Source organism: Lissotriton vulgaris, chromosome 2_1 (assembly GCF_964263255.1).
Source record: "Lissotriton vulgaris chromosome 2_1, aLisVul1.2, whole genome shotgun sequence".
Lineage (NCBI taxonomy): Eukaryota > Metazoa > Chordata > Amphibia > Caudata > Salamandridae > Lissotriton > Lissotriton vulgaris.
This window is the reverse complement of record NC_141687.1, coordinates 55,523,422-55,550,997: the sequence shown is the minus strand read 5'-3', so window position 1 is coordinate 55,550,997 and position 27,576 is coordinate 55,523,422. Positions and strand designations below refer to the sequence as shown.

General features: G+C 48.0%; 1 protein-coding gene across 2 annotated transcripts in view; it reads left to right on the top strand.

The window, feature by feature from the left end:
* The window catches only part of WNT10A (Wnt family member 10A), a 357,396-nt gene that overhangs the window by 309,928 nt on the left and 19,892 nt on the right, over positions 1-27,576 (top strand). For both annotated transcript variants that reach the window (XM_086954440.1, XM_086954441.1), the window contains exon 3: positions 15,353-15,726. In XM_086954440.1, coding sequence (XP_086810566.1) covers positions 15,353-15,726 — 374 coding nt within the window. The remainder of the gene's footprint in view (positions 1-15,352; positions 15,727-27,576) is intronic.

The window sequence follows — 27,576 nt, the reverse complement described above, 5'->3', positions numbered from 1 at the left end:
CTGGATGTCTTTTCATGGCCTTGTAAGTATGTTTCCCTTCCACGAATTATGATGCATGAAAAGGGTGTTCCATGGGTGTTGCTGTGGGTGTACCCACCCAACATCCATGATGGAACCTGACGCATTCTCACATTTACAAGGTTTTGAAAACATAGAAATGCGTCAGATTCCTGCCCCTCCCCAGGGGAGGCGTAAGGGAGGGGCAACGAGCAGAAATACCTTTGTTTCTCCTCATTTTTTCTTTTTCTATGTGTTCTGCATTCTGCAGCTCCAATAGAAAGCGGATATCCGCTCTTATGATTGTTTTTGTGCAGGAAGGTGTCCTTTCCTGCACAAAAACAATCACCCCTACAGTGGAGGCACCATTGCACTATGGCGCACAGGTTCCTGCGTTGGTGCACGGCAGCCAGTTGTGACCAGCCCAGGGGAAAAGGACAGGATTGCGGCATTCTTGTAGATACGGCACATTCCTGCCCTTTTCTTTGGACGCACAGCAGCAGCGCACAGGAAGGGTTGCTGCGCTGCCGTGCATCAAAATATTGTAAATGAGGCCCACAGTTTATTCACAGATGGCAGCCACTTTTCAAACGCACTTCCAAACCACAGGAGAATAAAGGGTTTATTACCATCATTTAAATCAATTCAGAAAAGGAACCGATTCAGTGTTGTTTGGTTAGAAGAAGAAACACACTTTAGGTGGTGCAGTTAGAAGCCCAGGTCACTACAGACACGTCATCAATATCACCATTAGAGCGGTCGCTCCATCATGCTATCTGCAGTAAAGTAGCCAGTCTGTCATTGGGCCTAGGGCAAGGAAGGACGACCCCTCTCCCCTGCCCTTGTTATCAGAGTTCGGTAGGCTTCTGAGCCCTGGTGGCACTGTGCCTGCTGTACCAAAGGAAGCTACCCCCTGGCTATCTGCTGTAGGATAGCCGTGAATGCGCATATTTCTAAGCATGCTTGTAACCTGAAGATCACAGGCTAAAAGCTCCACATATTGGCTCAGCCAATCTTCCTCCAGATGAGAAGCATGCCGGGAGTGAGTGTGAAAATGATTCACTTGTACAAGGAGGGGTGAACACGGTCAGGATCACGTTTCTGGCAAGGAATGTCCTTCTTTACGATGAGTATTTTGCTTGCGTACTTCTGTATTTCTGTGTTCTAATCCTAGACATGTTTTATTGTCTGACAATTCATGTATGTGTCTATATTTTAAAGAAATTGCTGTTGCATGCTGTTTCTGGAAAACCCCACTAAGAGTAGCACCCCTCTCGGCTGTGCCCAGTTAGTACAACCCATTCTATACACACGCGTGCCCTCTCAAGAGAACCTTTGACCCTGCCATGCACAGGGCAGTGTTCACGCGCATCTCCCAACCCCCTTTTCTTTGGTCACAGTTCTAGTCAGAGGCCACATGAGAGGCAGGCTGTTCTTGCTGGGGGTGAACGACTCTAGGATTCACTTCCAGTTGAGCGGTGGCCTGGGGCCGCCCCTGATGCCTGTGTGTGTCTGGATGGTGTGAAGTGTGCTAGACTCCAGATCCGGAGTGCATGTATTGCAGAACATGGCCATTGCTGTCTTCTTTTGATAGTTTTAAAAACATGTACTGTTTTTGCCATTTGATTTTTTTCTGGTGTTTCTAACACATGGCACCTCTATAAACAACCCTTGATATCCAATTGTATTTGTCATTGCTACGGTATTGTGGGGGGCGTCTGGTCGCCCACTGCCCGCATCCCAGAATTTCAACTGACCGAATGAGGGCTACTGTAGAACAAGATGGCGTGCCCCAAGGATGCCCGAATCAGGCATCTAAGAGTATCTCCATTGGGCATCAAGACTGTGCCAAAGCTATCAAGGGGATGAGCTGCTCAAGCATGTGCCCGGCCTGGAAACGACCACACGGGAAATCAAAATGGCAACCAAGACTGGGGAAAGTGTACCCCTAGCTCGAGAAGCAACCGAGGAGTGCGATGATGGGCGACTTCTGGTCCTGCTCAGTGAAACGTCTTGATCAAAAACATCTTGCAAGCAAGGACAACATATAGGACCTCGGAACAACAAATTAAGGAAATTCTGTGAAAAAGGAGAGCAGAGAATGTCCTGGGAAAATAAGAAATGGAATGGAAACTCTAGCTGAAGAAAGAAAACTGGAAATGTTAAGAAGATTTCCCAGACAGACTCAAGTGCCAAGATTGGGATGTTCAATAAGAGGCGCGTGACAACCCCAGAAGGCACAAAGGACAGAAGGCGGGCAGGGCACCCTGTGCCAGCGAAGAGGCTCAACAAGGAAGGGTGGCAGAAGCACCCAAGACAGTCAACTAATGACTAATGGGAGAATAAAGTGTCATGTCAGCCCAGAGTCAACAGAGGAAAGGCCACAGAAAGAGTGATCTGAGATGTTTTGAAAATACAAGACACGTTGCCTCCAGATACCCCTGTCCCGGAGCCTCTGAATGGCTGAAATGTAAAGCCAGGGCCAGAATTGTCATGAATAGTTACCCAAGGACCACGAGAAAAATGATGACTAAACCCAGGTCAACAACTCTCGACAACAGCGGAGTCGGTTACAGAACAGGTTCCTTGATGGGCTTCTCTGCAGAGGCCTTACTTTGACTCCCAGAGCTGCGCTCCTTCAGGTGCAGTCCTGATGTGCTGTTCTTTCCTCCAAGTTCGAGATCGGATTTTGTGGAATAAAAACAATCATCATCATCAGAGTCAGGGCACAGACCACCCATTCACCAACAGCTAGGCCAAACCAAGAAAGGAAGAAAGCCACAATGACGAGGCACAGCCATCAGACTTCACAGGTGAACAGAGCAGTTCCTCAAACACTCCTGGTGCCACGCCCTTCAGTCCCTGAACCCACTGTTGTGCCCGGGAAGAATCCCAGACCAAGGCTCCCAGCAGAGAAGCGAGCAGCTGAAGAGCTCCCCAACTGGGCACCCCCTTCACCCTGGCCGCATCCTCTAACCCCAATGTCATTTACTTCATCAGCATGCTCGTCCATAGCTCTCCGGCACCCTTCCCCCTCGTGTTTCTGTACGGTGACACCCCATGGGAGGTCCCACTAGCCTCCAACCTTCCTGAGCTGCCTTTCTCCATGGCTCCTCCAGTCTCCAAGAGCACACTGACCTTTGCCCTTTCAAGCAGGCCCAATGCTTTGCATACTGTCATTGTCACCATATCATAGTCCTCCAGTACTTGCTCCACTGGCTCCCTACAGCTAGCAGGGTGATGTTCAAGGCACTCTATATTGCCCACAGACCCTCCCAAGGAAAAGGAACTGCTACACCTAAAGTTTAATTCAAGCAATACAAACCAAACAGAACACTGTGCCCCGGGACTGCACCGCTCATCAATACAAACCAAACAGAACACTGTGCCCCGGGACTGCACCGCTCATCAATACAAACCAAACAGAACACTGTGCCCCGGGACTGCACCGCTCATCAATACAAACCAAACAGAACACTGTGCCCCAGGACTGCACCGCTCATCAATACAAACCAAACAGATCACTGTGCCCCGGGACTGCACCGCTCATCAATACAAACCAAACAGAACACTGTGCCCCACGACTGCACCGCTCATCAATACAAACCAAAAAGAACACTGTGCCCCGGGACTGCAGCGCTCATCAATACAAACCAAACAGAACACTGTGCCCCGGGACTGCAGCGCTCATCAATACAAACCAAAGAGAACACTGTGCCCCGGGACTGCACCGCTCATCAATACAAACCAAAAAGAACACTGTGCCCCGGGACTGCAGCGCTCATCAATACAAACCAAAGAGAACACTGTGCCCCACGACTGCACCGCTCATCAATACAAACCAAAGAGAACACTGTGCCCCGGGACTGCACCGCTCATCAATACAAACCAAAGAGAACACTGTGCCCCGGGACTGCACCGCTCATCAATACAAACCAAACAGAACACTGTGGCCCATGACTGCACCGCTCATCAATACAAACCAAACAGAACACTGTGCCCCGGGACTGCACCGCTCATCAATACAAACCAAACAGAACACTGTGCCCCGGGACTGCACCGCTCATCAATACAAACCAAAGAGAACACTGTGCCCCGGGACTGCACCGCTCATCAATACAAACCAAAGAGAACACTGTGCCCGGGACTGCACCGCTCATCAATACAAACCAAACAGAACACTGTGTCCCGGGACTGCACCGCTCATCAATACAAACCAAACAGAACACTGTGCCCCGGGACTGCACCGCTCATCAATACAAACCAAAAAGAACACTGTGCCCCGGGACTGCACCGCTCATCAATACAAACCAAACAGAACACTGTGGCCCATGACTGCACCGCTCATCAATACAAACCAAACAGAACACTGTGCCCCGGGACTGCACCGCTCATCAATACAAACCAAAGAGAACACTGTGCCCCGGGACTGCACCGCTCATCAATACAAACCAAAGAGAACACTGTGCCCCGGGACTGCACCGCTCAACATCATACCACCTTATGATGACCAATCCGTAGGAGGCACTGCTTTCTCGGTACACGCCCCCAAGCTCTGGAACTCACTGCCAGCCAGCATTAGTATCACCCAGGAGCGCATGCACTCCCGAAGTCAGTTGAAAACAGGGCTACTTGCTAAATTACGGAACCACCTACATCCAGACAACAGAGCACACAAAACAGTTGCACCCTCAGGAGCAATCCTCAACTTACAGCCCACGTTTTACAAACCAATCAACCAGAAATTGCTTTCGATATGTAAGTAAGCTAAGAAGGGCTGACCAATGGTTCACCGTGGTATTATATAGTTATGCACTTCCATATAGAACAGTTATAGCCCATAATAATACTTAAACCATAATACACAGTAATCAGCAGCAAAATGTAACTTCTGCCTCTTAACTTCACTTAAGAAATATCTGCTATGAGTGTCGCCCATCACCAGCAGTGTACAGACAAACAAACAGCCATCACCAAAGGAACAGGCGCAGAATAACTGAAGAGATCTGTTACACACTGCTGGACAGTATTGGAAGACTTTAATATAGTCCTCCACAGCAAGTTACAACTATCTATACACTCTGACTGCTTCCTAAAGTCTCATAGGCACTCAGCTATGAGGGGATAATAGAATGCCCATCCCAAGAGATCTCCTCACTGCTCTCTGCCTCGAGACATACCGGCTCAGGACCACAACTGTACACAAACTCTCGGATTGGAGAACCCAGTGCAGCATGCAGCTAAGCAGACAATATCATATGAAACACCATGAAGGGACCTGCAGAGCTGTTCAAAGCTACTATCATTCTGAACACCATAAGCTGTGTGTCTACCTCTCACACTTCATCTTCCACCACACTGCTATGCGCTGTGTCCCATAACAAGATAACCTCACCTCGTGGTCATCAACCACGGCATGGAGACACCTCCCACATAGGATCAAAACAAAGATAACCTCATGTGCAGCCTGCAACCCACGTAGGTGAGCACGTAGCACACCATATAGTGATATTAAGTGCTGCAATAGAATACAATATTCCTGGTCACATTGCACTGTCCCCTCACTCCATCGTCCCCTCTCTCAGAGCCCCATTGGTCTGTACCCTGGCTACCCCCCATTCCCATATTCCAGAGTCTCATTGCACTACACACTGTCCCCTTGCCCCCCTTCTCCATCTCCCCAACTCCCTGAGACCCATTGCCATGCGCCCTCTCACAGTAGCTTCCTCTCTCCCTGATGCACCTTTCACCACGGCCAGGGTCAGATTGGCAAGGCGGGCACTCAGGCAATGGCCGAGGGGCCGGTATCCAAGTTCCAGCTGTGGGCTGCTTTTTTGGGCAGTCTGGGGAGGCGATTAGGGCGGTGTCTAAGTTGTTAGGATGGCACCAGCGTCCCAGTGGGTGCCTGAGTGGCCTTTCTTGAGGCAGATGGGCGTCCATTACCTCCCTTTTATCAACTTGCAGAGGTGTCACTCCCTTTCTCTCGCTGGGCCGGCTCATTAATGTATGCATATATATGCAAATGTGGGCCACTTTTTTTAGCTTGCCCGGGCCGATTTTTAATCCCAATCCAACCCTGACCACGGCCCGGATGAACTGCGCCCTGCCACCCTGTCTCCCTGCACGAGAAGTGCCCAAGATCACTGGAGGCGGCAGACACTGAATACGTGAATTGAAGCGCTCAGGGCGCCGATTCCTCAAATATTCGGTTACGCATTTCTGGGCTGAAGACAGCTCTTTTGAACCTGACAATTTGGAACAGTTTAAAGTCAAACAAAGAACACACGTACCCACAGAGACAGAGCCCTTCCAAGCATACCTTGCTGACGTGTGCACACCTGCAGACTCTCACATATCAGCACAAACTTCATTTCCAAAGACAAACTAACCCTCACACGGAGGCAAACTCAGGCGTGTACAACCCGAAATGAATAAACACTCACAGCACACCTAATGCACGTGCGAGTGCACGCACACACACACACAGAATGTAAAGCTAATGCGCGCACGCAGACAGTGGGACACTAACAACGTTCAAGATCCATAGACCTGCAGACACAGCAATGAATATTTTACACAAGCATCCAGAGCCGGTGCTAGGCATGGGCAGTGTGGACAGCTGCCCAGGGCCTCGCACTCAGCCCACCAGCATGGGGCCCCACACCGGTGGTGTGTTCTGTTGTTTCCCTGGCAATCCATTTTAAAGAAAGGTGTCTCCTTGCAGCTGTGGTCCTTGCAGGTAAGAGCTGTGGGGCCGCATTGGAGGGGATTTCAAGGAACGATGCCAAGGGAAAATTAAATAAATAATCAATTTTCCCTCTGCATCATCCCTCAAAATCCCCCCATCGTGGCTCCACCGATGTTACCTGCTCGGATCAGACCACATCTGTCTCCTTGCAATGAGGGATCATGGGAGGCGCCCCCCTCCCCGGGCCTCAGGGATGGTATCGGGAGGCCTAGGGTAGGGAGACACTTCCTCTTGTCCCAATTGCAATGAGACCATTCAGAGACACTGAGGGATGCCGATTGTCCAGCATTTTACCCCCCCCCCCCTCAGTTTAAACTTTCAGCCCACAAGCAATTCTCACACATTCAGCACAATAGGAGCTGTAAAAGTGGTGCTTAGAGGGGGCTAGGAGGAGGAGCTGCTGCCCAGGAGGAGTCTGCACAAAGCAGCTTCCTGAGCTGTGTCACTTATGTACATTAGAGGGGCCTCGCACATTCCCTTTTGGCCCGGGGCCCCGCAAATCCTAGAACCGCCCCTGCATGCACCCACAGACACACACTCTGCTTAACCCGTTAACCGCTGCGTAAGTTCCGCTGCGGTGCGGGCGTTCGATTGCGCAGGCTGGGCCACGTCGGCCAACGGATGTGCGCAGCCCTACGGAGGTAGTGCCCGCGACGGCCATTGGCCGACGGGCGCAGCGAACGTGTTAAACGGAACGCACACAGATACAATCAGACACATGCACACATATCAACATGCGTTTAATTTACACACACACAGGCTGATGGACTCAGCGCAAGCTTAATGCACAAAGAGACAAGCTGAAAACCACTGACAGGCACGCACATACAGAAACAACAAAACAACATTCTGTACTGCTCACTAAAACGAATACAGTGCCACACTCACAGATGTTCATGTATGCATATATAAAATCAATACACATCAAATGCGCACGGACGTAGTACACACAAACGGACACTGTGCATCATGCAGGCCTGCAAGACACAGGGATAACCGTGCACGCAGCGACTAGCCTTGCACAGGTGTGCCCAACGAAAGATAAAGAAACGCACACAAACAGGTGTGCATGGACAAACATCGGACTCCTGACAGACACAGTGTCACACTAGCAGTCTATTACACACAGACATATACACGTCCACCCACAAGCACATCAACACAAATCTAACACATATGCACAGCTGAAGAGACGCACACAGTTCCGCACTCAGAGGTATCCACGCATAGCTAATAAATATCACCCACCCAAACAAAAGCATTGGAACACCAACACACATGGCCAAACACCCACAGGCATGCACAAGGAGGCGGATAAAGACACGCACACACACACAACTGCAAACTTAATGCGTGCAAACCCACCCATTGTGAAGCATAAATGCAAACACCACCGCACAAGACGTAAACTTCAAAACGGTATCGTGCAAATGGAAACACACACGATAACTGTAAATGCAAATCTGATGCGCAACCACAATTCGGAAAGTATGTAACGCTGCACAGGCTCGCAAAGACGCACACAAACGTCAGCCGTCTAATATGCAATCACAGTGCTCATTTGCACATATACAAACGTATGACTGTAGCCACAACATATCAAGGTATAGACACCTACAGTGAACAATATACACAAGTCCATAGTTACCTGCGTAAAGATGCCCCGTGACATAACACAACAACAGAAACAAAAATAAAAAGAGTCCCACCCGCCCCCGCACACCCCCGATGAAACCTGCCGTGCGTTTGCTGTCAGCAGGTAATCACCGCAAGAGCAAAACAAAGGTGTGGGGGTTTTATTTAGAAAGAAGGCTTGTGTTGGTGTGTTGTGAAAGTCACCCCAGACAAGTCCTGAGATGTGGGGAAATGTTTGGCTCGGGTCCAGCCCGGGGCGGGTTCACCTACAGTTTAATTAGCACGCGGCCGGGCGCGCGGGCGTGCGTGCAGGGCCGGGGAGGGCGTGTTGGGGCCGGTCGGCCTTGCAGATGGAGAAGCAGGCGAAGCTCGTGCCTGCTTCCCAGCAGGACACAGTAGTCTCATGACCATCGGCTCCTCCAGGGCCACTTGGGCCCGTCACGCGCCATGCGACTTCCGGCCCCAGGACACTGCTGTGCACGTGCCCCAGAGCCACGCCTCGAGAGAACAGATCAGCTTGTATTTTTATGTATTCATTTTATTTTATTTATGCGTTTTTATATAGCGCAGACTTTACCCGAAGGTGTCAGAGCGCTTCACAATAGGAACAGCAATGATACATGAGGAGAAAAATTACAAGTGAACAAATTACAAAAGCAAACGTTACGTTACATGAATCAAAAGTGACAATAGTGAGCAACCAAAATACATGAGGTAGCAAACAGTGCATTACAGGAGGAAAGAGTGACAAGCATGCAGGTTACAAAAGCGTACAAAGTACAAGTAGAGGTATAATACTGCAATAAATGGAGGACACTCAAACAAGAACAAACGTTACGTAGGCAGTGGTGGCACTTGTGCAAGTATCGAAAGCAAACAAAAAGTGAGAGGTAGCACACAGTGTGATACAAGAGAAAAGTGACGTGTGCAAGTCACAAAAGGGTACCATACACAGGTACAAGAATAATACTGCAATAAATGGTAAACACTCAAACTGCCAGAACACACTGGGAAGGCACTTCAATAGTCAAGGACAATAGAATTTTCAATAATGGGAGGCCTTCCTTCAGGTGATAGAGAGGGCGTGAATTAGATTTGGAGGTGTCTTTGGAGGAGGAGAACTTTGAGGTCCATTTTGAAGGCCTGGGAGGAGGAAGTGGTCCGGAGCTGAGGCGGAAGTGAGTTCCAGATTCTCACTGCGCTGCCTGAAAAGGATTGGGCCATCGATCTTTCCTTCTTGAAAGTGGGGGGTTCAAGCAGTAGATTTTCCGCATTACGAGATGGTCTAGAGCCTCCAGACAGTTTCAGTTTATTCGACAGGTAGAGAGGAGAGGAGGAGTGCAAGGCTTTGTGGGTGATACAGGCAGGTTTGTAGATAGCTCTAGCCTCTATTGGAAGCCAGCGAAGGGTGGATAACAACGGTGTGATGTGGTCGCTTCTTTTTGCCCCACAAATGAAACGGGCTGCTGAGTGGAGGACAGATTTAAGGGGGGACAGGTGGGATTTGGGGAGGCCAGTAAGAAGAGAATTGCAGTAGTCCAGTCTGGAGAGGACCAGCGATTGCACCAGTGTTTTAAGGTCTTGTACAGGGAAAAAGCGACGAATTCCGCAAAGAAGGCGCAGTTGGTATTGTGCAGATTTTGCAATGGAGTTGATGTGGGGGATTAGATTGAGTTTGTTGTCGAGTATGACACCAAGGGATTTTGCGCTGTCAACAATGATGGGTTTATTGTTCAGCAGATTCATCTGATCCATCCATGATTGAACCGGGGGAGGAGAAAGTGAGGAAGAGAGGAGGAGGAATTCTGTTTTGGAGGGATTCAGAATCAGTTGATGAGTTGACATCCAGTTTTGAATGGAGTCGAGAGTCGAGCTTAGGATGGCGAGAGCATGAGTGGAGGCAACCTTGAGGTAGATTTGAGTGTCATCTGCATAGAGATGATAGATGGATCCCGGATTTACTTAGGAGATTTCCCAGTGGTTCTAGGTAGAGATTGAACAATGTGGGTGCAAGTATAGAGCCTTGAGGAACACCTTGACCTACCGCCAAAGGAGATGAAAGATTGTTCGCTATTTTGATCATTTGGGATCTATCAGAGAGGAAGGAAGTAAACCATTTAAGCACAGTGCCCTCCATGCCCATTCTCTGTTGCAGAGTGTTGAGGAGAGTGTCGTGATTGACAGTGTCAAAGGCTGCAGAAAGGTCGAGGAGAATTAGAAGACAGGACCCCCCCCCCCCCCCGAGTCGAGAATCCTAAGCGCGTCATCGACCACTTGCAATAGGGCTGTTTCAGTGCTGCAGTTTTGGATGAAGCCGGACTGACAAATGTCAAGAAGATCATTGTCCTTGATATGACGAGAGAGTTGTTTCGCTACACATCTTTCTGTGATCTTCGCAAGAAAGGGTAGATTAGTGATGGGGCGGAAGTTGTTGAGGTCTTTAGCATCAGCAGTGGGTTTTTTAAGCAGAGGGGTGACCTGCCCAGTTTTGAAGGAGACAGGAAGGGAGCCTTGACAGAGGGAGCGGTTGACCAGAGTGGTCCAATAGGAAAGAGAATGGGAATAGAAGTCAATGGCAATGGCACTGGGGATGGGGTCAAGAGAATGGTTGGAGGGCTTTGTTTCGAGGATGCACTTGAGGAGGGCATCTTCAGAGATGGGGTCAAAGTTCTGCAAATAGCTAAGGATTTGCGCTCCTCTGGAGGGGTAGGATGAGCGACCTGAGCCACAAGGGATTTAACTTTTTCATCAAAGAATATACCAAAATCCGCTGCTTTCTTTGTAGAATCCTCCACCTCTTCGGAGTCATTCTCACACTTATATCAAGCTACAAAGGCACGTCGGCCAGACAATCCTGCTGTGATGGGTAGTACAAGAAGGATACCTTTGATCAGCCGAAAAGCACGGCTACCCTTCCATGGTTGGTAGAACGAGAGCGCAGCTAGACTACGATTGGTTGTAAGACAATGGGAGGAGAGCCATGATTGGTTGGCAGGTCTGAAAACCTTGCTGTGTTTTATAAGTGGATTAATAGCTCTGGTATCATTGGCCAGGCAGCAGTCTTCATAATTGGCAGGACACAAGAAGAGGGTGGTTGCTCTTGATATGATCCCTCTGTATCTATTTGGAATGGGACGCTGCCACTTAAGGCTATAAAGGGCACCATTGCTGTTTGCATGCTTAATGGCTGTATGGTATAACATACACTCTCATGGTGGCCGCGCGTTGTATCTGATCCTACTAAGCATGAACCCTCTATGGTAAGTGCACAGAAGGAGGTAGCCACTGGAGCTCTGGTTCGAAGTGAGCACTGCCCCCCCCCCCCCATCATTAAACTATTAATTGCTTTATTCAGACCACAAACAGGTGAGAAAGTATATCTAATTCGTTGGGGCATGCATACTTGTTCTTTGAATAAAGGGATTGGTTGGCATACATGACACATGAAGCTATCAAACAACAAACATGCCTTGTATACAGCACTTTGATCAACCCACAGACTGTATCGAATTAAATACAATAATATTCTAGGGTTGCAATAACATGATTTTTGTGGCATCGTAGCACATTACGTAGTCTAATTAACCCTCCTGTTGATATTTTTTCTGAGGTGTGCGTTCATGTTGCGATAGGCCGGGAGGCAACTGTGATGTGATTGCTAGAGAGGCATAATTACTCAGATCTGATTGAATTTACAAAATTGCAAACATGCTGTGACTTGCCAGAGGCCTATTAACTATGCTGTCATTGATTCATGGCTATGGAAACCATGCTGTCATCAGTAGGCGATGTCAGAATCATGTTGTGATTGGCTGGGAGCGTGGCTACCTTACTTTTTGATTGCGTGAACAGAATGGTAACCAGGCGATCACTCATTGCCAAACATAACAAGAATACTGGAAGTGGTTGGCAGGATGGCATCGCCGAGGCAGAAAAGATGGATAAGAATAGACGAGGTGAGACAAACGCCCTCCAGTGCTTATCTTGTTCCGAGTGGACTGAGGTAGCATATCAACTAGCAAAGACTATGACTTGGCAAAAGGATCGAAGCAACACACCACAACGCCTTCCATGGTCCTCCCGACAGCATCTTCACTGCATCCAGGCGAACGCAGTCTGCCAGTCGTTAAGATAACCGAAGAGAGAAAGCGTTAGTTCTGACTATATTGAACAGAATTTACCACATCAATAATCTATAACAGAGATGCTAAATGAACCATCGAAAATCTCTTGGAATCGGCCAATCAAACAGGTTTCTTTGAGCATGTGTTTTCATACATTGACTCCGGCAATGGTAGACCAAAAACCTAGAAGGAGCATTGGTAGACACAGGAGACCCGATTCACAAAGCCCAGGCTTTCAAAGCCCACAATTTGCTCCTGTGCCACTCTTGCTGTATTTGGAGCAAAATCACACCTTTCATGGCATCCATAAGGGGTCTTAGGAGGACTTTCAAAAGTCTTCAATAGTTGTTGATCGCCTTCAGTTCTCTTATGTGTACAATTTTCGTGTGCAGGTATTTCACCAAGGTGATGTCGCATACATATATATCATGGAAATAAAATTTCATAATTACATTTTTTAAAAGTTTCTCCAATGGAAAAAGCTTTTTGCTCTGGAGAAAAGCATTTTCTAGATCCTGAGGAAATAAACAGCATTCCCTTCGCATTCCCAACCTTTCCTATTGCCCCTTGACAGAAGCAGTTGTGTGTGCATTTCCCAGGTGCCAGACGTATATTAATACCTGGAAGCACACAAGTCTGAGGATGATCAGCCACATTGACAGGTACACCTACAAACTCTAATATGTACCTTTAAAAAGCCCACCATCGGATGACATTTTCTGCCTCTGTATGGGCACTTACTTTGCATAAAAATCTGCAAATCCTGATTATGTGAAAGAGGTTTTGGACTTTATGAGTGCTGTTTTAACATTCTGTCTTACTAAGTTCACCTGAGATGCACAAAATGCTTTCTGAATAGGGCTACGAGGCGCTTCCTGCAATAGCACAACCAGGGTTAGTGGAGCTCCAAGTTATGACATGCTTCATGCCGCTTTCTTTCACTCAGTGTCAGCGGCACACTCTATTGTAGTGAAACTTGTGGCACCAATGGTGCGCCTGAATTAAATTTCTTTAGGTGTCGGCCTACTGGGTTTTGACTCATATTCCTTGATTAAAACCCCTCCAGGGTGTTGCAAGTCATTTCTCCCACGAGTAATGATTATGATTTTTGCTGCTTCCCTTCTTCTACCCTCTAAATATTATAGTGTTACTGCCAGGCACACTCTCTCTTCTCAGATCAAGAATGTAAGCTTTTTCTGACAGTAGGACTCTTTTTAACTCAAACTTAATATTGTAACGTAAACACTCTGGGGCAGATTTATGAGTTCTGGCGCATCTCTGCAAATCAGCAGGGATGCGCCAGAACTGATGCGTCACGCAATTCTTGCCTTGCGGCACCCTGACGCAGGTTCGATGTAGCGCAGGGCTTTACAACGTGACGCATCTGCCTAGATGCGTCACGTTGTAAATAGGTCGCAGGGATGCGCCACGTTTCCGCGCCGTTGCATCACGCAACGGCGGCGTAAACGTGGCGCATGTCCAACATAAATCTGCCCTTCTGTTTTTTCTGTTTTTAGAGTATCTCGAGTGAAATTCTGCAGGAGTCTTCTCTTCTTTTAATGTTGATTGAATCGCTGCCATGATACCTGTATCGATCTTAGTTTGAGATCGGCTCACAGCCGTCACCTTTGAGATTTGCACTGCCGATTGCACAGCCATATTTACTGCACAGTTGCATTTAACCTGAATTACTTCTCTATTCTGTGCCCTGGTAAGCTGCACATGGACCTAAGAAAGTTTATCCAGGAAGATAAGCAGCCATTCCATGCACATTTATTTACTTTAATTTAAATGTGATAGATATCTGAAACTGTGCAGCACTCTTGTGCACTTTGGATGGCTTGGCATATCTGACAGTTTGAGTCAAGCCTCAGAAGTCACAAAACCTGCCAGGTGAGGTATGTGCACAACGTTAACTTCATTAAAAGAAAGTACATGCATAGATAATGGCCACTTCAAGAGCTACAATGGAACATGGACAAGAGGAACCAGAGATGACCTCATTTGCTTTGGGAATACTCGCATGCACTTTAGGTACAACCCTTTGAAAATGTGCCTCAAGGCTCTCTATCGATGCATTCGACGTTGCATACTTAGCAGCATAGGTCTGTAATATCAAAGTGCTCCTTGTACACCGAATACAGCACAAACAGCTTCGCACTTATTACGCATTGAGCAGATGCACGTCCACTTACACATGTTCTGCTTAGGTATCGCAGACATATTTTGGAAATGTTACAGAGAGACGGTAAAGACGTATAAACTGTACATCTAAGTGAAAGGAACGGTAATGGAACACAGGTGCTTATTAATTGCTGCAATATGCGACTCTTACCATAGGTAATGGGAGATGGATGCAGTATTTTTCTTATTTGATAGCATGTACAATAGAAAGAACAGGCACATTCACTAGACAAAGATGGCCGCGCTGTTTGCACAGTGACACAGCTCTCATGATCTTGGCTGATTGCCAAGGGCTACAGCGAGAGATAGAGAGGGGGCGGAGGGCAACAGACATATTGCGGATTACTGTGCATCCCTTGTTTAACATGATTGATAATGTTGAGTCTAATGGCTGTATATTAAAACTGGATATTTACTTTCAACAAAACCTTTCATGGCAATCCTTGCGTGCCACTAATAATGATAGCAAAGGATAAACATTAGCTCTACAGTCACTCAACCATGCATGCCAATTGACATACATCAGGAAACTCCGCCTGTGTAAGCCAAACATATGTTAACTTTAGCAGGTTGCTACCTGAAAGGCCTCTGTTTCAATGAAAGTCTGTTGGGAAAATACAGTCTCCTGAGTTTTTTTTCAAAAAGTCCCTCTTTCTTATTCCAGGCTATCGGGAGAGTGCGTATGCTTACGCCATCGCGGCTGCAGGGGTGGTCCATGCCGTGTCCAACGCCTGCTCCATGGGCAAGCTGAAGGCCTGTGGCTGTGATGAAAAGAGAAGAGGTGATGAAGAAGGGTTCCGGCTCAAGCTACATCGGCTTCAGCTAGAAGCCATGAACCGGGGCAAGGGCATGGTACATGGCGTGCTAGAGGCCATGCCCGCCGACGTCCCGGGGCCACAAGAGACATGGGAGTGGGGCGGCTGCAGCCCAGACGTGGAATATGGCGAGAGGTTTTCTAAAGACTTCCTGGATGCCAGGGAAATGTATCGCGACATCCATGCCAGAATGAGGCTACACAACAACCGAGTCGGCAGGCAGGTGAGTGCGGCGATGTCTGCTGTGCACACGGCTCCATTGGCAACTTCCGGGGTCACATTTTGGAAATCATAATTTAATGCACTGAATTCCGCATAGTTTCGTTGTTGTCAGAGTATTTCCCCCCAAAGAATGCAACAAGTCAAACTTGACACAATTATCATGGTACAATTGTGGAGCTATGGATGTTACAGCAAAACTCATGATTCCAATACCTGGGTAGAGTCCTGTTGATGCAGAGATTGGACTAATCGTCTACACTCAGAACAGGCCCTGAGAGTCATTATCAGTATCTTCTTCTCTACTTCCTACACATGGAAACAATCCATCCCTAAAAAGAATCTGTCATTATTTGCAGAGCTTCTTATGAAACCGCCTGAATGTGTTTGCTACTGATTTTATCTAGCACATACCGAAACCTTTTGTTTTCAATGTATAGCTTTTCACTATATTTATTCCAATAGTTTATTTAATCTGAAGAGCCCTAATGGACCACATTTTAGTTGCATAATTTTATGAGATGAAAAATGCAATTTTCCTTATTTGCATACATTAATAATGGTTTTCCCACCCCTGGCAGGCAAGACCCCAGTTTGAAAGGTTTGGTTTGCATCTGACTTTGTGTTAATGTCTCTGACTTCTACCCTCTTGCACTTCTCTCCACCCCCAGTGCACACTGGTGTCCTCCGAGTTAGATATGCATGCACTAGAGCCCAGTGTTGTGATTTAGAGAAGGTTTCTGGGTACCACAGCTGCGGCTTCACTTCTGACATCACTCCCAGCATGCATTGTAATGCTGGCTCAGAGGTCAGGCCCTGCTGAAGGTGTAACAAATAGCAAGGGGTCGCTTGGCAGTTCGGCCCCCATGTCTTGTCTGACCCAGCTGCTGGAGGGGTTTCACCTGTGCAGGGTGCAGTGTAAGAAAGGTCTGATTTGCTGCTCGAAGGCTGGGCTCCAGGCCTGTTCTCAGGCAGGAACCCCGTTTTTAAACACACAAAAGGTGGTAAGAGGGATGGTTGCAATTTGTCTACCCACCGGCAATATCTCGGGTAGCATTCCATTCCATTGTTCCTTTGCTCACTATATCGCCTCAGTTTGGACCCAGTCATATATAAACAGGCCCGGACTGGCCGTTGAGGGCACCGGGCAATTCCCCGGTGGGCCGCATGGTTGGGGGCCGGTTTTGGGCCCCTGGGGCCGTTTTTGTTACAGGGCCGTTATGCTGCAAAAACGGCCCTGTAACAAAAACGGCCGAAAACCGGCCAAGTCACAGAGCGCGGTCTCACCTCTCCCCCCTCCCCTCTCCTCCCGGAGGGGGCCGGCCGAGCACTTTGCCAGGGCCGGTTCTGGTTCCCAGTCCGGCCCTGTATATAAATCAGTCTGGACCCTACTCCTCATGGGAACAGTCCAGCCTGAACGGACAGACCAGGTCCTTCCTGAACCGGAGCACATGCAACGAGGACTGGTTTCGTCCTGATAAGGGCTCATCAGGGATAGATGTACACGGCGGATGAGCCTGGGATACTTGTGTTCAGATTCAGGGGGGACCTGGCCTTGCAGTTCGGGTTGGACTCTTCCCTTGAGGAGCAGGTTTTACATATGGCTGGGGCAAATTTGAGCCGGCATGGTGAGCAATAGAATGATGGGTTGGAATGCTACACCAAGCGATTGCCGGTGGTTAGACTTATAGAAAATATTCCTTCCTTCACTTTTTGTGTGTTTCATGTACCGACCTAAGTGGCATGGGTATGCTGCATACCCATGCCACTTAGGTCGGTACATGAAACACACAAAAAGTGAAGGAAGGAATATTTTTGTGACTAGAATCTACACGTTCTGCAAGCTGAAACAAAAAAACGTTTATAAGCAAACTGTGGGGATAATCCACTGCACTGACCGATCAAGGATGGGACTCCACAGGTGAAAAATGCTAAAACTAATTTCCACGACCTCTTCAATTCTAAACACGGCGCCAATTCATCAAGTGAAGGTCGGGTAGGTCGTGCTGGAGCAGGCTGCCTGGGGGCCTCTGCCTCTTCAGTTTTTCATCATCCACGAAGCACTGGCACCACCACGACGTTCCTTCTGCGCTGGAAAGAGAGGAGAGAAGGGAAATCCTGAGAGAAAATGGCTCTCTTAAAGGATTTCCCTTCCTCCAACAAAGCTCACCTGGCAGGATGTCGTGCCGTGGACGTCATGCCGTGACCACTACTGAGTGAGAAAACTGAGCTCTCACTGCAGTAGTGCAAAATGTCACAGAGAGGTTTCCGAGCAGCAACCGCCAGGGCTTTAAGTGGGCAGAGGCAGAGTCTGAGCACCGGCAGTTTTTTTTGGGGCCCTCGAAACGGGTCTGAAAAAAATAAAATAAAGAACGGACTACCTTTGCCAGCCGGGAAAATAGAGCCCGATAGAGACCCGTTTCGAGGGCCCCAAAAAAAAACTGCCGGTGCTCAGACCCGGACAGACCCGGCCCACTTAAAGCCCTGGGTATGCACATACATAGGTCCCATGCTCACTCGGTGACTGGAACCAAGCTATACCCACCCGGCTGATGAGCCCATAACTAGTGCGAAACCGGTCCTGGGTTCTTGTGTTCATGGACAGAAAGGACCGGGTCTGGCAGTTCAGAGCGGACTGTTGCCATGAGGAGCAGGGCCAATGCTGAGTCACATATCGCTGGTCCATGGCGTGAATGTGATTGGCCGTGGTTAGACTTACTGTTAGCATACATACTCCCGCACTTCTGTATTTCTATAAATCCCTGCAGATGACACGGTCTCAGCGCCCCGCCCTCTCCCAGACGCTTGCAGGTGATGTCTGACACTCCAGCCCCCTCAGGGCAGGAATGTGCGGGCTGCAGGGGGCCTCGGCATGCCCACCGCCAGTTCTCACGAGTGCCGGGTCTTGTTAACAGATCTACCGAGGGCTCGTTGGGTGTTTGGAAACAGATGTTTCTCTCAGACGCAAGTTTTACAACTTCAGGAGAGACAGAAACTCAGGTGCGCTCTTCCATGAGTGACGCAGCACCAGCGTCAGACACAGGGTGGGAGGGAGGGACTCGACCCTTCGATACACCTATGCATTGTTGTCCATACATCACGGCATCTTTTCTGGGCCCGCGTGCCACGACTCACGTGTAATACATGACACACCTATATTAGGAAGATCACATTTTGAAAATCACTAGCCCACATACACTCCGGGTTTCTTTGCATTCCAGAACTTATAGTCCTGTTGAATAATGGTAAAAAATAAAACTATAGGTATTAGAAAGCAAAGGAAAAGGAAAAAAAACCCTCAGGCATAGATACATTCCAATTTGTTTTTGCGAGGGTGCGATGCCCCCGGTGATTATTCTCAGAGCACCTTTCCTGACTCCGTGTACGCAGTGTGGTGTGGTGTACACTCCTGTTACAGGAAGACTCTCCCTCCCCATGCTGCGGTGAGTCCCAGGGACAGGCTGGTGGTTCTGGGCTCGCTGAGTCACCCCTCACTAACACCTGCTGTGCTGTGACTCTTCAGGAAGAGGACTCCTGGCCTGGTGTGAGGAAATGTAATCATATTCTACACTTCTGAGCACGCTCTACACGGGTGAGCACGCTCTGCGCTCGTGAGCACGCTCTACGCTCGTGAGCACGCTCTACACTCGTGAGCACACGCTACACTAGTGAGCACACACTACACTCGTGAGCACGCTCTACACTCGTGAGCACACGCTACACTAGTGAGCACACACTACACTCGTGAGCACGCTCTACACTCGTGAGCACACGCTACACTAGTGAGCACACACTACACTCGTGAGCACGCTCTACACTCATGAGCTTGCTCTACACTCATGAACATACACTACAGTCATGAGCACACACTACACTCGTGAACACGCCTTACCCTCGTGAGCACACTCTACACTTCTGAGCACGCACTACTCTTGTGAGCACACACTACACTCATGAGCACTCTCTCCATTGTGAGCATGCTCTACACTTGTGAGCATGCGCTAAACTCTTGAGCATGCACTACACTTGTGAGCGCGCTTGCATGTGCTGAGGGTATTCACTTCCTGTGTGCAAAAACCAAATCTCTCCTGTAGTATTCTTCAATATCTAAATAATTTAATCAGACATATGCTTGGCTTCTGCAGGTCTGAAACTTTTGATTTTTTTAAAAATGATGACCACATATTCTATAATAACTTTTGCTATAAATGATACCGTTTATGGTTAAATATCTTATATTCGCCACTCAGTTCTGAAACTTTATTCTCAGAAAAAGAAGAAAAGAAAAAAATCAAATATTTATATATACATATATACATATATATGTGTGTGTGTATATATATATATATATATATATATATGCGTGTGTGTGTGTTTATAGATGGATGTATATATATTCAAGTCATTCCCCTGTGCCCTCCTCATCCCATGACATAACTATATGTTCTTTTGATGTCACATGATGCCGTGTTAGGCTCTCTATGTCAAGCAGTATCACTATATGGTCCCAGTGCTACACAACATGCACCTGAGCTCTCTGTATAACGCCACGCTATGTGGTCATAAAGTCACATAGTACATGTATATTCTCTTGATATCACATAGCATGCATGCTTTCTCAATATCACGACTCACTTATATGTGATTATTATCAAATGACATTCATATATTTTCTCAACATTACCCACTTCAGCTATGCAGTGTCTATATCACATCACGTGTGCTCTCAAAATTGGATGATACATCTATACGTTCTTTGTATCACATAGTCACATATACGTGAAGTCACTATTGCATGATATATCCATGTGCTCTTTGTATCCCAGGGCATTCTTTATCACATGACACCCATATGGTCTCCGTAGCACACAACTAATCTACATGCTCTCACCCGATGCATGTGGGTTTTTTTGAGTTGGCATGTGGTGATCTTAGTACCACATGACACACATATATACATTGCAAAAAATGTCAGGACACACCTGTGTTTTCTCCTTTTCACATAACCCTTTTAAAAGGTCAATGTTGCATGACAAACCAATAGGCAGCCAATCCAAACTTATCATGGACACATACTAAGCCATACACAACACGGGACCAGAATACTTGAACAGCCACATACACTTTCACCAACCCACCAAACACCTACGCTGTGCCTCCCTCTCACTTGTATACACTGCCACGTCCACAAAGGCAAAACTGGAGGTCGCTCATTCTCCCACACTGCACCCAAGACTTGGAACGGCTCCTTCAACACATCAGAGCCTCCTCCTGACTTCTAGAGTTCCACAAGAAGCCGAAGACCTGGATCTTCATATTAGCACCTTGCGGACCTCACACCTGCCCAAGCGCCTGGATACCCTCTCGTGTGATTATAGTGCCATACGTATCAACATACCATAACATAACACAATGTGTTTTTGTGTGGTCAATGTTGCATGACACACCTATAGGTTCTCTATTTCACATGACGTGTTTCTGAGGTCAATGATGCAGGACACACCGGAGAGGACAGATTAGTGCATGATAGCTCTTATTCTGTTGGTAGCATATGATACGTCATATTCCTGTGCTTAATTTGTAAAAAAATAAGTGCCCGGACCCTTCTAGGATGGCCACTGCAGTCTGCACCACCCATTGCCCCTGTTAGTGCTGTAAATAACAGTACCAACGTAACACCCAACCATCCCACTCCTACAGCGTGACTATTCAGACTATTTCAGGTCACACAAAGCTATAATAATGGTGTGAGAGGCTGCTATTAATCCTATGCAGTGCAAATTGACTGAATAAACACAGCGGTTGTGCTCACCTCACAATTAAACAGACAGCGCCACCATGTGGTGGACTATCACTAGAGCAAGTGCTGACAATTAAGTACCGGTGCCGAAGCCCGGAAACGACCCGCTCAAATTAAGCCCTGATTTACACTCTTGATCATGTGATATTTTCATGTTATCTTATGCTAAGTATATTAATTTTGCACATTTCTACCATTCCGTGGTGCTTTCAAAATCTGGAGGCCCTTTAAGCCTCTAAGCTCTCTCCAAACTGCATGTTACACCCACATGTCAGAGTATAATAGCCTTGTCTGGTCGAATGAGACTGCACAGGGAAACACACAAAAGGCTTCACTGACGACACAATGTAACTTAAATACACATAGAGTCCTATTCACTAGGTCTTTCTAGAGAATGTAAAGTAGTACTCCTGTAACACACTTTTACATACTTTTACATGTCTTTGTGTATTGGCCCCAAAACATCTCAAATCTAAATAAAATTGGGATTTCCTGGGAATATTTACTAAAAATTAGTACAAATGAAATGAATGTGCCCTCTTTACACTTTTATAAATACAAGGCTAGGCGTTTTTTTAGGGCTGATGCACTAATGCATGCCAGAATATATAAAACCGTACTCGTGTAATACTACTCATGTTCAAAATTGCTTTTGTGTATCGGCTCCCAGTGTTTAGAGTTTTTTGGCACTGCTTTTTGTACTGCTGCGCATTACCTAGTAAAACAAGTGAAGACATTTTGGCGAATTACAAAACCTACTTTTTTAAAATTTCTACTCTAGAGAATTGTGATACGTCTACAATAAACATATAGATCCTGAAAAACTCTACAGAGGCATACACATGATTATGGGTTAGGTTTTTGTACCTTCTGGCAAGATAGCTCAGTGGGATAAGAGCTGGCACTGGTCGCCAGCTCGAATCACAGCATGGTTGATTTAGCGCTCCTTCTTTCTTCAGGCGATAAATCTTATATACATATAAAAAAAACTCTTTCATAAGCATTTTCGTTGCCGGTTTCACTTGTAGATAAATCCTTTGTAGCGTGACAAACAGTACAAAATGCTGCTGGCTTGAATATAATTTGAATACTCCCACACAGCACATAAGGGGGCTGTCACTCTGCAACAGCAAATATATTCATGGTATATTTAGAAAATTGTGTACCAGGCATTCACTGCAGACAAGTGTCTGTGCCACAGAAGAAAAAACATATCCTGACTCAGTTAAAAGCATGGCATCAAACACTGTGGAGAGATAACACCAGGTTTAAAATTATGGCAAGAGATGCATGTCTTGTGCCAGTGGATGCCCAATCAGAACATCCGAGCTTGAAGACTAACACCAGAACCGTTGCCATCACACACCATGGTAAGCCTATTGTACGATGTACTGATCCCAATAGACAGACAGGTGAGCGCTGCTCGCGCCTGTGCACAGAATGGGGTGCTCCTGCGGCAGCTTGTGGGCGCTACCCAGCACCCCAAGGTCCTCCTCCATCTAGCTGTGCCCAGAGCACCATCTGATGCCAGGCGTGCACCCCAAGGTGCTCCTCCATCTAGCTGTGCCCAGAGCACTATCTTATGCCAGGCGTGCACCCCAAGGTGCTCCTCCATCTAGCTGTGCCCACAGCTCCAGCTGATGCCAGGCGTGCACCCCAAGGTCCTCCTCCATCTAGCTGTGCCCACAGCTCCAGCTGATGCCAGGCGTGCACCCCAAGGTCCTCCTCCATCGAGCTGTGCCCAGCGCTCCAGCTGATGCCAGGCGTGCACCCCGCAGTGCTCCTCCATCGAGCTGTGCCCAGCGCTCCAGCTGATGCCAGGCGTGCACCCCGCAGTGCTCCTCCATCGAGCTGTGCCCAGCGCTCCAGCTGATGCCAGGCGTGCACCCCAAGGTGCTCCTCCATCTAGCTGTGCCCACAGCTCCAGCTGATGCCAGGCGTGCACCCCAAGGTCCTCCTCCATCTAGCTGTGCCCACAGCTCCAGCTGATGCCAGGCGTGCACCCCAAGGTGCTCCTCCATCTAGCTGTGCCCACAGCTCCAGCTGATGCCAGGCGTGCACCCCAAGGTCCTCCTCCATCTAGCTGTGCCCACAGCTCCAGCTGATGCCAGGCGTGCACCCCACAGTGCTCCTCCATCGAGCTGTGCCCAGCGCTCCAGCTGATGCCAGGCGTGCACCCCAAGGTGCTCCTCCATCTAGCTGTCCCCAGAGCTCCAGCTGATGCCAGGCGTGCACCCCACAGTGCTCCTCCATCGAGCTGTGCCCAGCGCTCCAGCTGATGCCAGGCGTGCACCCCAAGGTGCTCCTCCATCTAGCTGTGCCCACAGCTCCAGCTGATGCCAGGCGTGCACCCCAAGGTCCTCCTCCATCTAGCTGTGCCCACAGCTCCAGCTGATGCCAGGCGTGCACCCCAAGGTGCTCCTCCATCTAGCTGTGCCCAGAGCTCCATCTGATGCCAGGCGTGCACCCCAAGGTCCTCCTCCATCTAGCTGTGCCCACAGCTCCATCTGATGCCAGGCGTGCACCCCAAGGTCCTCCTCCATCTAGCTGTGCCCACAGCTCCAGCTGATGCCAGGCGTGCACCCCAAGGTGCTCCTCCATCTAGCTGCGCCCAAAGCTCCAGCTGATGCCAGGCGTGCTGCTGTTGCATGTGCTAGGAGAGATGTTCCATGGCAGATGAGGCGTGCTTCCTCATGGCTCTCACTGCTGTATGATTTGGGTCTCAAGCCCATGGGCCCTGGCCCCCCTGGTGTGTTCAAGGTCCAAGGAGGGCCGCGTTGGTTCCTGATGGAGGGAGAGACAACACAATCAGTCAAGAAGCCGTGGTTGTACTCAAAGCTACAGACTTTCCATTGACGCTTTTGCCCAAAGAACATTCATTTACATTATTACCCTGAATTTCTTAGGGCCATTGGTATTAATCCAAGGACGTCTTTATTTCTAATTACTTAAGGGAAACGCCTTTCTCTGTAAAAAAAAGACCCACCAGCGACCTGAACTAAAGCTCCCGGTTTATGGAGAAAAAGGTTGCCAGACAGTTTATAGCATTTGTGGATATCCATACCTGCCTGGTATCTCTTCAGTGACAATTTAGAGGAGGTCATAGCAGAGGTCCAGGTGTCCCTAGTGGCAATTCGTTGTAATTTAATTTTTTTAACAGTGGATCCTAGTGTAATGGTGCGGGGGATCTCTTAGACCTATCTTCTGTATGTGAAAGTGGTACCCGAAGTTAGGGGTTGTTTACCGAAACGTGCGTCTGCACTTTAAAAGAGGCCCCCTTCCTTTTTGCAACTTTCATATGTTACATTCTTTAAATTGTAACAAAATATGTACAATCATGTATAAAATTGAGCATCTGCATACTGATTTTTGAAAATTGATTACATATTGTGTGGGGGCTTTAGGTGGATTCAGTTTGTTTCTGGTATAAGTGTGACGTATGTATTTGTGGTGCTGTGTGATATTGGTTTGAGTCTGAGTGTGAGTTGCGAATGATTGATTGTCAATGGGACCTTTCTTTGATTTTGATCAACGTTTTTGGTATAAAAAACTTTTTTGTCATTTTAATGTATTATTATCAATAAACTATGAGAATATGTTCTATTGGAACTGCTTTTTCTGTTTAAGAAAAATATGAAAAATCAAATCAAATCATGAATAGACTCTTTATGATGTTAGAGATGTTCTGTTCTGTGGTCTAGTTTGATTGTCAGCATTTGAATAAATGATACGTTGTACATATTGAAATATACAGGTAGAGAAAGGTTTTTCTGAGTGGTACGACCAATGCCTTGTTGCAAGAGCTAGAGGTATTGATCTTGGGTGGTCTGAAGCGCAGACATTAAACAGGGCTCCTGTTGGTATTTGGGGAATAATGCGTGCATTTTAAGGGCTATTCCTCAAGTAGACTTTGTGGACCTTGAATCCATCCGAACATCCCTTGGGAGCCAATGTCGCTCTTCCAGAACTGGGCTGATGTGGTCTTGTTTACGAAGGTACCGAAATATTCTGGCTCCCTGGATTTGCAGCTTTTAGTTCCTGTCAATGAGTTTATTTGACAGCCCTGAGAAGATGATATTTCAGTAATTAAAGCTTGTCATGACCTACACTCTTGAGTGCTCCACACTGATTGGTTTGGAGAAGGTGTTGAATTTTAGGAAGACAGGATAACGGCATATTGTCCTCTTTACCACAGCAATGACTGGACATCAAAGATAAACTCATGTTTCTTTTCTATGGACAATGCAGTTGGGGAGTTCCAGGGCCAGTGAGTCAAAAAAAGGGTAGAAAATATATCCTTCCCATCACCAGGAACTGTGATGCTGATGCTTTCATGGTGAGGGGACCATCCTTCATCCCATGGAAGCTAAGCATAAGGCGATATTCGGTTGATTAACAGGTTATCTTTCAAGAGTCATATAAAAGAACAAGACTGGGGGGATGAGCCCAAATATCCTAAATGCTGTTGACTCAGAAGACAATACGGGCTGCAAGTCAGCATCTTGACAGCCACACGGGTAGCACCTGGATTCCATCATGGGTGATAAGCTGTGCTACACAAGTACTGATTGATTGATTGACATAAAATCACTGGACAACCACCATGGGATAACCACACATCCCGCTGTTCCTGAGACGTAAGGTTGAGGGGCAGGGATGTACAAAATGCGCCACAGCCCTAGAATTTGCAGTTCAATCCATCCAGACAGAAGTGTCCAGACAGCTGAAAGGAACTGTTTTTTTATATTTATGATCAGATATTTGCTTTTTCCTTATGGAGCAAACTCTGATATGCAGAGTGCTGGTCACCGACTGTCACAGGACTCAAGCTTCACATGATGGTGAGAACCAACAAGGCGGGAACTCTTGGCTCCAGCTCGACTGTCCCCATTGGACCAGGGCCACGTCTGATTTGCATAAGGTGTATCCCTGCCTGGCTTCTCATAGTGAGTGGAAAATGATGGACGGGAATGCGGCCCCAAGGATGTACCGGTGGCTGAGAGGTTACAAGCTTTCCTCCCATCATCTTTATGTATCAGAGCACCCTAGCCCCCCACCATCTCCCCAACACACACACACTTTCCACTTCCTTCTGAAAGCACCGCACAGAGGGGAGTAAATCTGTGAGTTTACAAAAAGGTGTCTACTTCGATTAAGAGGAGGGAGAGCGCGGGGTGCGGGCTCTGGAGGGGGGGGGGGCAGACGGTGGGTCTGTTATATCACTATGTAGACGACTTCAGAGGAACCACACAAAGGCCGGGCAGCGAAAGGGATCCCTCTGTGTTTAAGAGGACCGAGGCTGGGTCCCCCTTCCCCCTCCCACACGGCACAAAACACAAACAGATGTGGGAGAGCTGTTACTGATCACAGAAAACCAGTCGAAGGAGGCAATTATCTTCCAAACCCCTCGCCATGTGCCCGGAGCTCTTAACAGTTAGCACACAGCAGCCACACCGCAGACCCACGCTCTGGCTGCGTCTCTCCCCTCTCGACAGCCCTCCGCCTCCCTGCTGATTCATAATCCCCTCACCCACCTCTGTGCTGCCTGTCCTCTCAGCCCCTCTCATGTCTCTCATCTGCTCTCTCCCTCAGACGGCCTGGCCAAAGCACCCCCGGGGTTTGTGTGGCACCTACTGCATTGTGGGCGTTGTGGTCTTCATTTACTCCAATTCAATGGGTTCAAGGGGCACAAGTCGTGGGTACACGCGGGTGGACGGCATCCACCTACTATTTTCACAGGGCGAATGCCATCCATCCTGCGAAGAATTGGGCCCCACTAAATAATATACTGAACTATTTCCGGTGTAATTTCCAAACACCAGGACACTTTCAGCAACACCTGCACGTTGTCTGCTTTCCATCTGCAACAAGCAACAACGTGTATGCGGGCAGGGCCGGACTGGCCATAGCGGGCACTGGGCGTTTCCCTGGTAGACCACTAGCCTGGGGGCCGGTTTTGGCCCCTGGGGGGCCATTTTTGTTACTGGGGGTCGGCAATATCGCCTCCGTGTAACAAAATCGTCCGAAACCGGCCCTTGCAAACTGCTCAGCTGC